The sequence below is a fragment of the Aethalodelphis obliquidens genome, unplaced genomic scaffold (assembly GCF_003676395.1).
Source record: "Aethalodelphis obliquidens isolate GAN/ISIS:26980383/991018 unplaced genomic scaffold, ASM367639v1 scaffold10, whole genome shotgun sequence".
In the NCBI taxonomy this organism is placed as follows: domain Eukaryota; kingdom Metazoa; phylum Chordata; class Mammalia; order Artiodactyla; family Delphinidae; genus Aethalodelphis; species Aethalodelphis obliquidens.
This window is the reverse complement of record NW_020837954.1, coordinates 11,292,516-11,307,018: the sequence shown is the minus strand read 5'-3', so window position 1 is coordinate 11,307,018 and position 14,503 is coordinate 11,292,516. Positions and strand designations below refer to the sequence as shown.

The 14,503-nt window shown below is 40.0% G+C and overlaps 1 protein-coding gene across 3 annotated transcripts in view; it reads left to right on the top strand.

Moving 5' to 3' along the window:
* The window catches only part of BAZ1A (bromodomain adjacent to zinc finger domain 1A), a 94,326-nt gene that overhangs the window by 76,429 nt on the left and 3,394 nt on the right, over positions 1-14,503 (top strand). For 2 of the 3 annotated variants that reach the window (XM_027111050.1, XM_027111051.1), the window contains 4 exons: positions 9,792-10,039; positions 10,132-10,358; positions 12,091-12,560; positions 14,226-14,368. In XM_027111050.1, the coding sequence (XP_026966851.1) occupies positions 9,792-10,039; positions 10,132-10,358; positions 12,091-12,560; positions 14,226-14,368 (1,088 nt within the window). Of the gene's footprint in view, positions 1-9,791; positions 10,040-10,131; positions 10,359-12,090; positions 12,561-13,303; positions 14,204-14,225; positions 14,369-14,503 lie in introns of those variants that run through there. The other variant, XM_027111048.1, reaches the window with a different exon arrangement.

The window sequence follows — 14,503 nt, the reverse complement described above, 5'->3', positions numbered from 1 at the left end:
CTTTTTAAAGAATTCTGTATTTTTAAAGAACTATGATTTTACTTTCTTTACTGTTGAATACTGGTTTACATATTTAGCTTTTGAAGGAAAAACCTTGGATTTGGTTTTTTGGAAGAGAATGGCGTTGGGGGTAATATCATCTTCCTAACATTTTTCTTTCTACATTTCATACCTCAGCTAATCAAACTCTTTTAAGCTGGTATATAAAAAATTGACATTGTTGAACCTTAGTATACTTAGTTATTAGTTAAAAGAATTAACAGCTATGGAATGTATATTTACTTATTCTACATATAGTATTTATTCACAGCATTTTTTTTCCTTTACTAGCATAGGGAGAATTATGGAGTAGGAGATGTTATTGTTTTATCTCCTAGAGAAGCTTACATGGCATGGTGACATGGATTAATGTATAGTGGCAGTTAACAGTATAAAATCTCCCAGTGTGATATTTGATTATATGAATCTACCATTATTTTATATTAGTAAAATACTTTTAAATTTTTATTTATTTATGGCTGCATTGGGTCTTCATTGCCGCACGCGGGCTTTCTCTAGTTGCAGCGAGCGGGGGCTACTCTTCGTTGCAGTGCGCAGGCTTCTTATTGCAGTGGCTTCTCTTGTTGTGGAGCACGGGCTCTAGGTGCGCAGGCTTCAGTAGTTGTGGCTCGCAGGCTCTAGAGCACAGGCTCAGTAGTTGTGGCACAGGGCTTAGTTGCTCTGCGGCATGTGGGATCTTCCCAGACCAGGGATCAAACCAGTGTCCCCTGCACTGGCAGGCAGATTCTGAACCACTGTGTCACCTGGGAAGTCCCTAGTAAAATACTTCTAATTAGCAATATCTTGAGGCACAGAGGGGTTAAGCAACTTGCCCAGGCTCATATAGGGGAGCAAGTACTCAACCTCAAGACAGACTGACTCCATAGCCTACATTCTTTTAATTATTATGACACGGTACATGAGGTTTTATTTGAGGATAATAGTAGAAAATATGGTGTGATAGGACCGAACTTTTTGCGGAGTCATATATCTTGCAGAATTTTGACATGATGTGGTAGGCCCTTTATAATTAAGTGTAATGTCTTAGGAAAACTAAGGTAGTTGCAGTATTGAAGATCAATCGAAGGTGGATATCACAAGCAAATGTACAATGATAGACAGGCGAGATTAATGGCAATTAAATGACTTTTCTTTTTTTGGTGGTGGTTTTTATTTTATTTTTGTTAACATCATTATTGGAGTATAATTGCTTTACAATGGTGTGTTAGTTTCTGCTTTATAGCAAAGTGAATCAGCTATACATATACATATATTCCCATATCTACTCCCTCTTGTGTCTCGCTTCCACCCTCCCTATCCCACCCCTCTAGGTGGTCACAAAGCACGGAGCTGATCTCCCTGTGCTATGCGGCTGCTTCCCGCTAGCTATCAGTTTTACATTTGGTAGTATATATAAGTCCATGCCACTCTCTCACTTTGTCCCAGCTTACCCTTCCCCCTCCCCATGTCCTCAAGTCCATTCTCTATGTCTGCGTCTTTATTCCTGTCTTGCCCCTAGGTTATGCATAACCTTTTTTTTTTTCTTTTTTTTAGATTCCATATATATGTGTTAGCATACGGTGTTTGTTTTTCTCTTTTTCACTTACTTCACTCTGTATGACAGACTCTAGGTCCATCCACCTCACTACAAATAACTCCATTTCGTTTCTTTTTATGGCTGAGTAATTATTCCATTGCCTGTATGTGCCACATCGTCCTTATCCATTCATCTGTCAATGGACACTTAGGTTGTTTCCATGTCCTGGCTATTGTAAATACAGCTGCAATGAGCATTGTGGTACATGACTCTTTTTGAATTATGGTTTTCTCAGGGTTTGCCCGGTAGTAGGATTGCTGGGTAATATGGTAGTTCTATTTTTACTTTTTTAAGGAACCTCCATACTGTTCTCCATAGTGGCTGTATCAATTTACATTCCCACCAACAGTGTAAGAGGGTTCCCTTTTCTCCACACCCTCTCCAGCATTTATTGTTTGTAGATTTTTTGATGATGGCCATTCTGAGTGGTGTGAGGTCATACCTCATTGTAGTTTTCATTTGCATTTCTCTAATGATTAGTAATGTTGAGCATTCTTTCATGTGTTTGTTGGCAATCTGTACAACTTCTTTGGAGAAATGTCTATTTAGGTCTCCTGCCCATTTTTGGATTGGGTTGTTTGTTTTTTTGATATTGAGCTGCATGAGCTGCTTGTATATTTTGGAGATTAATCCTTTGTCAGCTGGTTCATTTGCAAATATTTTCTCCCATTCTGAGGGTTGTCTTTTCATCTTGTTTATGGTTTCCTTTGCTGTGCAAAAGCTTTTAGGTTTCATTAGGTCCCATTTGTTTATTTTTGGTTTTAATTCCATTTTTCTAGGAGGTGGGTCAAAAAGGGTCTTGCTGTGATTTATGTCATAGAGTGTTCTGCCTATGTTTTCCTCTAAGAGTTTGATAGTGTCTGGCCTTACATTTAGGTATTTCATCCACTTTCAGTTTACGTTTGTGTATGGTGTTAGGGAGTGTACTAATTTCATTGTTTTACATGTACCTGTCCAGTTTTCCCAGCACCACTTATTGAAGAGGCTGTCCTTTCTGCACTGTACATTCCTGCCTCCTTTATCAAAGATAAGGTGACCAGGGCTTCCCTGGTGGCGCAGTGGTTGAGAGTCCGCCTGCCGATGCAGGGGACACGGGTTCGTGCCCCGGTCTGGGAAGATCCCACAGGCCGCAGAGCGGTGGGGCCCGTGAGCCATGGCTGCTGAGCCTACCTGTCCAGAGCCTGTGCACTGCAACGGGAGAGGCCACAACAGTGAGAGGCCCGTGTACCGCAAAAAAAAAAAAAAAAAAAAAAGATAAGGTGACCATATGTGCGTGGGTTTTTCTCTGGGCTTTCTATCCTGTTCCATTGATCTATCTTTCTGTTTTTCTGCCAGTACCATACTGTCTTGATTACTGTAGCTTTGTAGTATAGTCTGAAGTCAGGGAGCCTGATTCCTCCAGCTCCGTTTTTCATTCTCAAGATTGCTTTGGCTATTTGGGGTCTTCTGTGTTTCCATACAAATTGTGAAATTTTTTGTTCTAGTTCTGTGACAAATGCTACTGGTAGTTTGATAGGGACTGCATTGAATCTGTAGATGGCTTTGGGTAGTATAGTCATTTTCACAGTGTTGCTTCTTCCAATCCAAGAACATCGTATATCTCTCCATCTGTTTGTATCATCTTTAATTTCTTTCATCAGTGTTTTATAGTTTCCTGAGTACAAGTCTTTCTCCTCCTTAGGTAGGTTTATTCCTAGATATTTTATTCTTTTTCTTGCAATGGTAAATGGGAGTGTTTCTTAATTTCTCTTTCAGATTTTTCATCATTAGTGTATAGGAGTGCAAGAGATTTCTGTGTATTAATTTTGTATCCTGCTACTTTACCAACTGCATTGATTAGCTCTAGTAGTTTTTTGGTAGCATCTTTAGGATTCTCTATGTATAGTATCATGCCATCTGGAAACAGTGACCGTTTTACTTCTTCTTTTCCGATTTGGATTCCTTTTATTTCTTTTTCTTCTCTGATTGCTGTGGCTAAAACTTCCAAAACTGTGTTGAATAATAGTGGTGAGAGTGGGCGATCTTCTCTTGTTCCTGATCTTAGTGGAAATGGTTTTGGTTTTTCACCATTGAGAACAATGTTGGCTGTGGGTTTGTCATATATGGCCTTTATTATGTTGAGGTGTCTTCCCTGTATGCCTACTTTCTCGAGGGTTTTTATCATAAATGGGTAGTGAATTTTGTCAAAAGCTTTTTCTGCATCTATTGAGATGATCTTATGGCTTTTCTCCTTCAATTTGTTAATATGGTGTATCACATTGATTGTTTTGCATATATTGAAGAATCCTTGCATTCCTGGGATAAACCCCACTTGATCATGGTGTATGATCCTTTTAATGTGCTGTTGGATTCTGTTTGCTAATATTTTGTTGAGGATTTTTGCATCTATGTTCATCAGTGATATTGGCCTGTAGTTTTCTTTCTTGGTGACATCTTTGTCTGATTTTGGTATCAGGGTGATGGTGGTCTTGTAGAATGACTTTGGGAGGGTTCCTCCCTCTGCTATATTTTGGAAGAGTTTGAGAAGGATAGGTGTTAGCTCTTCTCTAAAGGTTTGATAGAATTCACCTGTGAAGCCATCTGGCCCTGGGCTTTTGTTTTTTGGAAGATTTTTAATCACAGTCTCAATTTCAATGCTTGTGATTGGTCTGTTTATATATATTTTTTTGTTTGTTTTTGTTTTTGCGGTACGCCGGCCTCTCACTACTGTGGTCTCTCCCGCTGTGGAGCACAGGCTCCGGACATGCAGGCTCAGCGGCCATGGCTCACGGGCCCAGCCACTCCGTGGCATGTGGGATCCTCCCAGACCAGGGCACGAACCCGTGTCCCCTGCATCAGCAGGCGGACTCTCAACCGCTGCGCCAGCAGGGAAGCACTGGTCTGTTTATATTTTTATTTCTTCCTGGTTCAGTCTCAGAAGGTTGTGTTTTTCTAAGAATTTGTCCATTTCTTCCAGGTTGTCCATTTTATTGGCATAGAGTTGCTTGTAGTAATCCCTCATGATCCTTTGTATTTCTGCAGTGTCAGTTGTTACTTCTCCTTTTTCATTTCTAATTCTGTTGGTTTGAGTCTTCTCCCTTTTTTTCTTGATCAGTCTGGCTAGTGTTTTATCAATTTTGTTTATCTTCTCAAAGACCCAGCTTTTAGTTTTATTGATCTTTGCTCTCGTTTCCTTCATTTCTTTTTCATTTATTTCTGATATTTATGATTTCTTTCCTTCTGCTAACTTTGGGGTTTTTTTGGTCTTCTTTCTCTAATTGCTTTAGGTGTAAGGTTAGGTTGTTTATTTGAGATGTTTCTTGTCTCTTCAGGTAGGATTGTATTGCTATAAACTTCCCTCTTAGAACTGCTTTTGCTGCATCCCATAGGCTTTGGGTTGTCGTGTTTTCATGGTCATTTTGTTTCTAGGTATTTTTTGATTTCCTTTTTGATTTCTTCAGTGATCTCTTGGTTATTAAGTAGTGTATTTTTTAGCCTCTATGTGTTTGTATTTTTTACAGATTTTTTTCCTGTAATTGATATCTAGTCTCATAGCATTGTGGTCAGAAAAGATACTTGATACGATTTCAATTTTCTTAAATTTACCAAGGCTTGATTTGTGACCCAAGATATGATTTACCCTGGAGAATGTTCCATGAGCACTTGAGAAGAAAGTGTATTCTGTTGTTTTTGGATGGAATGTCCTATATATATCAATTAAGTCCATCTTGTTTAATGTGTCCTTTAAAACTTGTGTTTCCTTATTTATTTTCCTTTTGGATGATCTGTCCATTGGTGAAAGTGGGGTGTTAAAGTCCCCTACTCTGATTGTGTTACTGTTGATATGCCCTTTTTATGACTGTTAGCATTTGCCTTTTGTATTGAGGTGCTCCTATGTTGGGTTCATAAATATTTACAATTGTTATTTCTCCTTCTTGGATTGATCCCTTGATCATTATGTACTGTCCTTCTTTGTCTCTTGTAATAATCTTTATTTTAAAGTCTATTTTGTCTGATAACGAGAATAGCTACTCCAGCTTTCTTTTGATTTCCATTTGCGTGGAATATCTGTTTCCATCCCCTCACTTGTGGTCTGTATGTGTCCCTAGGTCTGAAGTGGGTCTCTTGTAGACAGCATATATGTGGGTCTTGTTTTTGTATCCATTCAGCCAATCTGTGTCTTTTGGTGGGAGCATTTAATCCATTTACATTTAAGGTAATTATCAATATGTATGTGCCTATTAACATTTTATTAATTGTTTTGGGTTTGTTATTGTAGGTCTTTTCCTTCTCTTGCGTTTCCTGCCTAGAGAAGTTCCTTTAGCATTTGTTGTTAAGCTGGTTTGGTGGTGCTGAATTCTCTTAGCTTTTCCTTGTCTGTAAAGGTTTTAATTTCTCTGTCGAATCTGAATGAGATCCTTACTGGATAGAGTAATCTTGGTTGTAGGCTGTTCCTTTTCATCACTTTAAATATGTCCTGCCACTCCCTCCTGGCTTGCAGAGTCTCTGCTGAAAGATCAGCTGTTAACCTTATGGGGATTCCCTTGTGTGTTATTTGTTGTTTTTCCCTTGCTGCTTTTAATATTTTTTCTTTGTATTTAATTTTTGATAGTTTGATTAACATGTGTCTTGTTTCTCCTTGGACTTATCCTGTATGGGACTCTCTGTGCTTCCTGGACTTGATTGGCTATTTCCTTTCCCATATTAGGGAAGTTTTCAAGTTATAATCTCTTCAAATATTTTCTCAGTCCCTTTTTGTTTCTCTTCTTCTTCTGGAACCCCTATAATTTGAATGTTGGTGTGTTTAATGTTGTCCCTGAGACTGTCCTCAATTCTTTTCGTTCTTTTTTCTTTATTCTGCTCTGCAATAGTTATTTTCACTATTTTATCTTCCAGGTCACTTGTCCATTCTTCTGCCTCAGTTATTCTGTTATTGATTCCTTCTACAGAATTTTTAATTTCATTTATTGCATTGTTCATCATTGTTTGTTTGCTCTTTAATTTTTCTAGGTCCTTGTTAAACGTTGTATTTTCTCTATTCTATTTCCAGGATTTTGGATCATCTTTACTATCATTACTCTGATTTTTCTTTTTTCAGGTAGACTGCCTATTTCCTCTTCATTTGTTAGGTCTGTTGAGTTTTTACCTTGCTCCTTCATCTGCTGTGTGTTTCTCTGTCTTCTCATTTTGCTTAACTTACTGTGTTTGGGGTCTCCTTTTCACAGGCTGCAGGTTCGTAGTTCCTGTTGTTTTTGGTGTCTGTCCCCAGTGGCTAAGGTTGGTTCTGTGGGTTGTGTATGCTTCCTGGTGGAGGAGACTAGTGCCTGTGTTCTGGTGGATGAGGCTGGATCTTGTCTTTCTGGTGGGCAGGACCACGTCCAGTGGTATGTTTGGGGTGTCTGTGACCTTATTATGATTTTAGGCAGCCTCTCTGCTAATGGGTGGGGTTGTGTTCCTGTCTTGCTAGTTGTTTGGCATAGGGTGTCCAGCACTGTAGCTTGCTGGTTATTGAGTGAAGCTGGGTCTTAGCGTTGAGGTGGAGATCTCTGGGATATTTTCACTGTTTGATATTACGTGGAGCTGGGAAGTCTCTTGTGGACCAATGTCCTGAACTCGGCTCTCCCACCTCAGAGACACAGGCCTGACTCCTGGCCGGAGCACCGAGAGCCTGTCAGCCACAAGGCTCAGAAGAAAAGGGGGGAAAAAGAAAGAAAGAAAGGAAGAAAAAAGTAAAATAAAATAAAGTTATTAAAATAAAAAATAATTATTAAAAATAAAGAAAAATTAAAAGTAATTAAGAAAAGAAAAGAAAGAAGAGAGCAACCAAACCAAAAAACAAATCCACTAAGATAACAGTGCTAAAAACTATACTAAGAAAAAAAAACTACGGACAGACAGAACCCTAGGACAAATGGTAAAAGCAAAGCTGTACAGACAAAATCACACAACGAAGCATAGAAGCATACACATACACACTCACAAAAAGAGAAGAAGGAAAAATATATATATATCGTTGCTCCCAAAATCCACCTCCTCAATTTGGGATGATTCGTTGTCTATTCAGGTATTCCACAGATGCAGGGTACATCAAGTTGACTGTGGAGATTTAATCCGCTGCTCCTGAGGCTGCTGGGAGAGATTTCCCTTTCTCTTCTTTGTTCGCACAGCTCCCGGGGTTCAGCTTTGGATTTGGCCCCGCCTCTGCGTGTAGGTCGCTGGAGGGCATCTGTTCTTCGCTCAGACAGGACGGGGTTAAAGGAGCCTCTGATTCAGGGGCTCTGGCTCACTCAGGCCAGTGGGAGGGAGGGGTACAGAATGCGGGGCGAGCCTGTGGCGGCAGAGGCCGGCGTGACGTTGTAACAGCCTGAGGTGTGCCGTGTGTTCTCCCGGGGAGGTTGTCCCTGGATCACGGGACCCTGGCAGTGGTGGGCTGCATGGGCTCCCGGGAGGGGAGGTGTGGATAGTGACCTGTGCTCACACACAGGCTTCTTGGTGGCTGCAGCAGCTGCCTTAGTGTCTCGTGCCCGTCTCTGGGGTCCGCACTGATAGCCGCAGCTTGCGCCTGTCTCTGGAGCTCGTTTAGGCAGTGCTCTGATTCCCCTCTCCTCAGCACCCCAAAACAATGGTCTCTTGCCTCTCTGGCAGCTCCAGACTTTTTCCCAGACTCCGTCCCGGCTAGCTGTGTCTCACTAGCCCCCTTCAGGCTGTGTTCACGCAGCCAACCCCAGTCCTCTCCCTGGGATCCGACCGAAGCCCGAGCCTCAGCTCGCAGCCCCGCCCGCCCCGGCAGATGAGCAGACAAGCCTCTCGGGCTGGTGAGGGCTGGTGAGTGCTGGTCGGCACCGATCCTCTGTGTGGGAATCTCTCCACTTTGCCCTCTGCACCCCTGTGGCTGCGCTCTCCTCCGCGGCTACGAAGCTTCCCCACTCCGTCCCCTGCAGTCTCTGCCCGCAAAGGGGCTTCCTCGTGTGTGGAAACCTTACCTCCTTCACAGCTCCCTCCCACTGGTGCAGGTTCTGTCCCTATCCTTTTGTCTCTGTTTATTCTTTTATCTTTTGCCCTACCCAGGTACATGGGGAGTTTCTTGCTTTTTGGGAGGTCTGAGGTCTTCTGCCAGCGTTCAGTAGGTGTTCTGTAGGAGTTGTTCCACGTGTAGATGTATTTCTGATGTATCTGTGGGGAGGAAGGTGACCACCACGTCTTACTCTTCTGCCATCTTGAACATCTCCTAAATGACTTAATTGGTTCAAATGTTTCTGTATAAAAATTCGTGCTGAAAGTTCTTTTTAAGGGGGTATTAACATTTTTTTAATTCACCTTATTTTAAAAATAATATTTTCTTGGGTTTCCCTGGTGGCGCAGTGGTTGAGAGTCCGCCTGCCGATGCAGGGGACACGGGTTTGTGCCCCAGTCCGGGAAGATACCACATGCCGCGGAGCGGCTGGGCCCGTGAGCCATGGTCGCTGAGCCTGCGCGTCCGGAGCCTGTGCTCCGCAATGGGAGAGGCCACAACAGTGAGAGGCCCGCGTACCGCAAAAATAATAATAATAATATTTTCTTAGGTATAGAAGACAATATAGTTGGCATTTATACATAATTGATATTTTTAATAAGTTATATTGAGATATATAAAATTCACCCTTTTAAATTATACAGTTCAGTGGTTTTTAGTATATTCACAGTTGTACAGCCATCCACCACTATCTAATTTCAGAACATTTTCATTATCCCCAAAATAAACCTTAAATGTGATTTATACTTAGAGAGCAGTCCATCTTTTATCTGAAATGAGGCAGTAACATTCTTGATTCAAATGAATAGTAGCTGACTTGTAATCATATATAGCGAGCTTTCTAAATTACGTCAAGATTTGATACAAAGAACTAGATTACTAGATTGAGAACACATTGCCTAAGTTATTTTTCTCTTTTAACTATTGAAGTCCCCCAGCATTTGTTTTACGGATTTAAGTAATTCCTTATGTCATAAATAAGATGTGGCTCAGCAAATTTTCTTTAACACGAGGTTTTTGTTTTTAATGTCAACGTGGTCTTTTTGTGAAGTATTAGGAGAGAAGAACTGTGAATTCCAACCTATTTACACTACCAAGAAAATAGTTCTAGGAGCTATCTAGGGTTTGCCTAGGAAGTTTAATCACTTTCCCTTTTCATTTAAGATGCCAGTGACAGTGGGCGTTCTTATAAAACAGTCCTGGACCGTTGGAGAGAGTCCCTCCTTTCTTCTGCCAGTCTATCCCAAGTCTTTCTTCATCTCTCCACCTTGGATCGTAGTGTAATATGGTCTAAGTCTATACTAAACGCCCGTTGCAAGATATGCCGAAAGAAGGGTGATGCTGAAAACATGGTACTTTGTGATGGCTGTGATCGGGGTCATCATACCTACTGTGTTCGACCAAAGCTCAAGGTATTTTTTTCTTCTGCTGCTTCTCAGATTAGAATTGAGACACTGAGATTTTGAGTGACAGATGATTAATGATCATTCATTTGATTTATCAGACTGTGCCTGAAGGAGATTGGTTTTGTCCAGAGTGTCGGCCAAAGCAACGTTCTAGAAGACTCTCCTCTAGACAGAGACCATCCTTGGAAAGTGATGACGAGATGGAAGGTAGTATGGAAGGTGAGGATGATGAAGTTGATGATGATGATGAAGAGGGTCCAAGTGAGGAGGAAGAGTATGAGGTAGAACAAGATGAAGATGATTCTCAAGAAGAGGAAGACGTCAGGTAAGTCCTACCATGCAATAAAATGAGAGTTCGAGTCTCTAACTAGACAGTCTCTTGACTTTTCAAATGCAAATGGAATGGTTGGGGCCCATAATTTAAAAACAAAAAACTAGTGTGCAATATAGTGTCATAAAGTTCCCCTTGCTTTTTCTTTTTTTTTTTTTTTTGTGGTACGCAGGCCTCTCACTGCTGCGGCCTCTCCCGTTGCGGAGCACAGGCTCCGGACGCGCAGGCCCAGCGGCCATGGCTCACGGGCCCAGCCGCTCCGCAGCATGTGGGATCTTCCCGGACTGGGGCACGAACCCGTGTCCCCTGCATCGGCAGGCGGACTCTCAACCACTGCGCCACCAGGGAAGCCCTCCCCTTGCTTTTTATGTATTATAAACATATGAAATTATTCCCAAGGGAGTATAGTCGCTTTGTGAACTTAGCCAGATCATAAAATCAAGTGTAAGTTTGGTTAGGATGTCAATTCAGAGCCACATCGAGGTTGATACTACTTAATTTTTTGCTGAAAGCAGCAAATAAGCAGTCCAGAGGATATTCATGAGATAGAGATGAATGCAGCTCCCGATGCCTCTTTTGCTTTTCTCAAGGAGTTATACCCAAATATTGGTGATCTTGGCAGTCTACAGAGAGAGAGAGAGAAATGCCAGGAAGCACATTGTATTTTTATACTCCTACCACATCAGCACCTAGAAACAACTTCTATACTACTGTATAGCCAAGTATTCTGCAGCTTAGCAAGCTGTGTCACCCAGGCCTAATGAATGGCTTTGGTTATTCCTGCCGTGGCAGCACTGGGGCAGTCTCCCTTTATTTGTCCCTAAGACCTCCCCTTGTTTTTAACATTCGAACTCCATTCTTGTGGAATCAAGAAAATGAATGTGAAGCAGGGGCAGCCTAGAACCGACACAGTACAAAAAGGCCAGAGACTGAGGAGGATGAGTAGAGAGAGCCACCCCCTCTACTTTAAACAAGTTGTTCAATAGCTCCAACTAGCAGGAGCCATTTTCCCTGTAGCTTGTAATGGCAGTATTGTGTTAAGCATAAAGATGATAAAGAACTTGGAGAATTTTTGGAAATATTTTAAGTAAACTGGAAGTTCAGGTATGGGGGGAGATGGATATAAGGAGGCTTAATGGGGTTGTATCATTCTTGTCTACAACTTAAAAGCAATTAAAGGGTTGAATCTAGTTTTGTATCTTACAGTAAGAATCAAAAGATGGCAAAGAGATTCCTGGCTTAGTGTTGAGGAACAGTACGTTTAAGGCCTACTTTTGTGGGATCCATTGGCCAAAACTGTAGGTTACCTCAGTATCAATAGTAATGAAAAGTGACAGTCTTCTGTAGCATAAGGAGACAAAAGATTTGCATTTTAAGTTTTTCAACATGATTAAGTCCATTTATTCGGCTCTCCTGAGGATTTTATTACAGTTTATCACAACCTAGGATTTGATTTTCATGATGATGTCCTGGAGTTACCAAGAAATTATTAAACATTAAACATTCTTTGTCTTTGCATTACAAAGAAATATATGAAAGCACATTTTAGATTTCCATGAAGAGTTTGTTGATTCTAAGTTTAAAGAACTGAGTACAGGATAAGTCTCAGTAACACAAAAGTTATGTATGTAGAACTCATTGGCTGGATAGTAGAACAAGGGGGATAGAAGTAATCATATGTTCGTCATTGCTCTGTACAATAATTGTTTTCTAACACTACTTATAGCCCACCAAAACGAGGAAGACCACAAGTTAGATTACCAATTAAAACAAGAGGGAGACTTAGTTCTTCTTTCTCAAGTCGTGGCCAACGACAAGATCCTGGAAGATATACTTCAAGGAGTCAGCAGAATACACCGAAAACAACTGTTTCTTCTAAAGCTACTGGTAGAAGCCTAAGAAAGATAAAATCTGCTCCTCCTACAGAAACTAAATCTTTAAGAATTGCCAGTCGTTCTACTCGCCAGAGTCATGGCCCACTGCAAGCAGATGTATTCATGGAACTACTTAGTCCTCGTAGAAAACGCAGAGGCAGGAAAAGTGCTAATAATACACCAGAAAATAGTCCCAGCTTCCCTAACTTCAGAGTCATTGCCACAAAGTCAAGTGAGCGGTCAAGATCTCTAAATGTTGCTTCAAAACTTTCTCTCCAAGATAGTGAATCCAAGAGAAGAGGCAGGAAAAGACAATCTACAGGTATGAAGAAGTCTAATTTAAGCTATTCTTACCTAAGAAAATTGAGTAATTTGGAAAGATTGAATGTTGAGATACTTTGTATCATTTTTGAAAGGCTGTCCACTATACAGAGTTATTAGGGAGCAACCTGACCTGAAGCATAATGTTCAAGGAAGGGGCAGGTATTTGGAATAAAGGTAAACTACAGTACTAGTGTTTCTACTAGTGTAGTAGGGTAGTTGTAAGAAATTTGCAAACAGTGTTCTGTGTTTAATGGAGAGATTTGGCCAATACTTGAACAGCCTCAGTATACCACATTATAATACGTTTCATTCTCTTCCACCTTTGCTTCCTTCAAAACACATGTACTCATCATCACCTAGACAAGCTACATTAGGTAATTTGATAAGGTTCCCACCTGACATACTGAATTTCGGGGCAGGGAGAGTTGGGAACAGTAATATTGTTAGGGAGTGATCACCAGCTGTCTTTTTGATTCTGATAATTGTTGTTTTAATATTTATATATATATTATATAAATTGTTTATATATTACATATATTTATATTACATAAGTTGTTGGTAATATTTATCCATGTAATAATCTCTTTACCCATTTATCTCTAATCCTATCCTCTTTTTTCTTTAATGTCAGTAGTAGTAAAATTTTGATATTTCAAAAATGAAGTTAAACATAAAAAATGCTACTACTGTTCCTTGAAGAATTTTAGATAGCTTGTATTGCATTATTCAAACCCATGACAGGATTAAGGAATTCACTGGTGGAAGAATGGAACATGATGCAGTCGCCAGGTCGTCAGGTTTGGCAGTGGGGTGGGGGTAGTATCAGGTAACTTTGCACCGAGATCTAATTTAGCTTTTCCTATCCCCTTATGTGTTTTGCTCTTCCCCAATCCTGAACCCCAAGCTATTTGGAAAATAGTACACCTGAAGCATTTTTGTTTTAAGAAAGAAAAAAAAAAACTGCTGAAGAAAATGTTGTTGTTTTTAATTGATTTGTGAACTTACTAACCTAATTCTAAGGACAAATAAAGGGGGAAATGTGTGGATTAACATTTAAGCAGAGAATTTAAACACCTAGATCTACATATGGACTATACTACTATTTTCTACTAATTCATTCACCTTAGATCTCATTATATACCTTACGTTTTATGAGAAAGCATTTTGCTTTAAGAAAATTCTCCATATAAAATTAGATTTATAAGAATAATTTTTATTTCATCATTGAGAAATATTTTCTATTTTGCAAGGTAATTTATAAAGAGGCCAAGTTTCTAAATCTAAAGAGGTTATTTTCCTAAGGTTGTATTTCAGGAAATACCAGAGGATTTCATTTTACTGTAGTTAAAAACATATTTTTAATAAAATGGAGTAATAACCCACAAACTTTGTGTTCTAGAATTTCCTTTTGTATTACACTCTTTTTACAATCTGTTCCCAATGAGTGTTTATTTCAATTGGAAATTTTTAAGATCGAAAGGAAATAACGAATACTTGGTCCAGATTTACCTATCTCTCAGAATGTAAGTCAGTTTAACATCTCAGTGTGTAGAGTGTAGATTTTCTGTTTGAATTTAGTTTGTATTTATATGTCCTGATTAGCTTATGGTGATCAAATATTTTGTTTTGTCATCACCTAAAGTTAACATAATTATTTATTCAGAATCATCTCCTGTGACACCTAACCGAAGGAGTTCAGGTCGACAGGGAGGAGTTCATGAATTGTCCGCTTTTGAACAACTTGTTGTGGAATTGGTACGGCATGATGACAGCTGGCCTTTTTTGAAACTCGTTTCTAAAATCCAGGTACTACTACTAGACTTTATAAAATGTATTCATGTGTATTATCTGATTTAGTCTGCATGGCAACTTTAAGGTAGTCAAAATACTTGTTTAGTCACTGTCTACTTAAAAAACAAAACAAATCTTGGAACGTTTGTT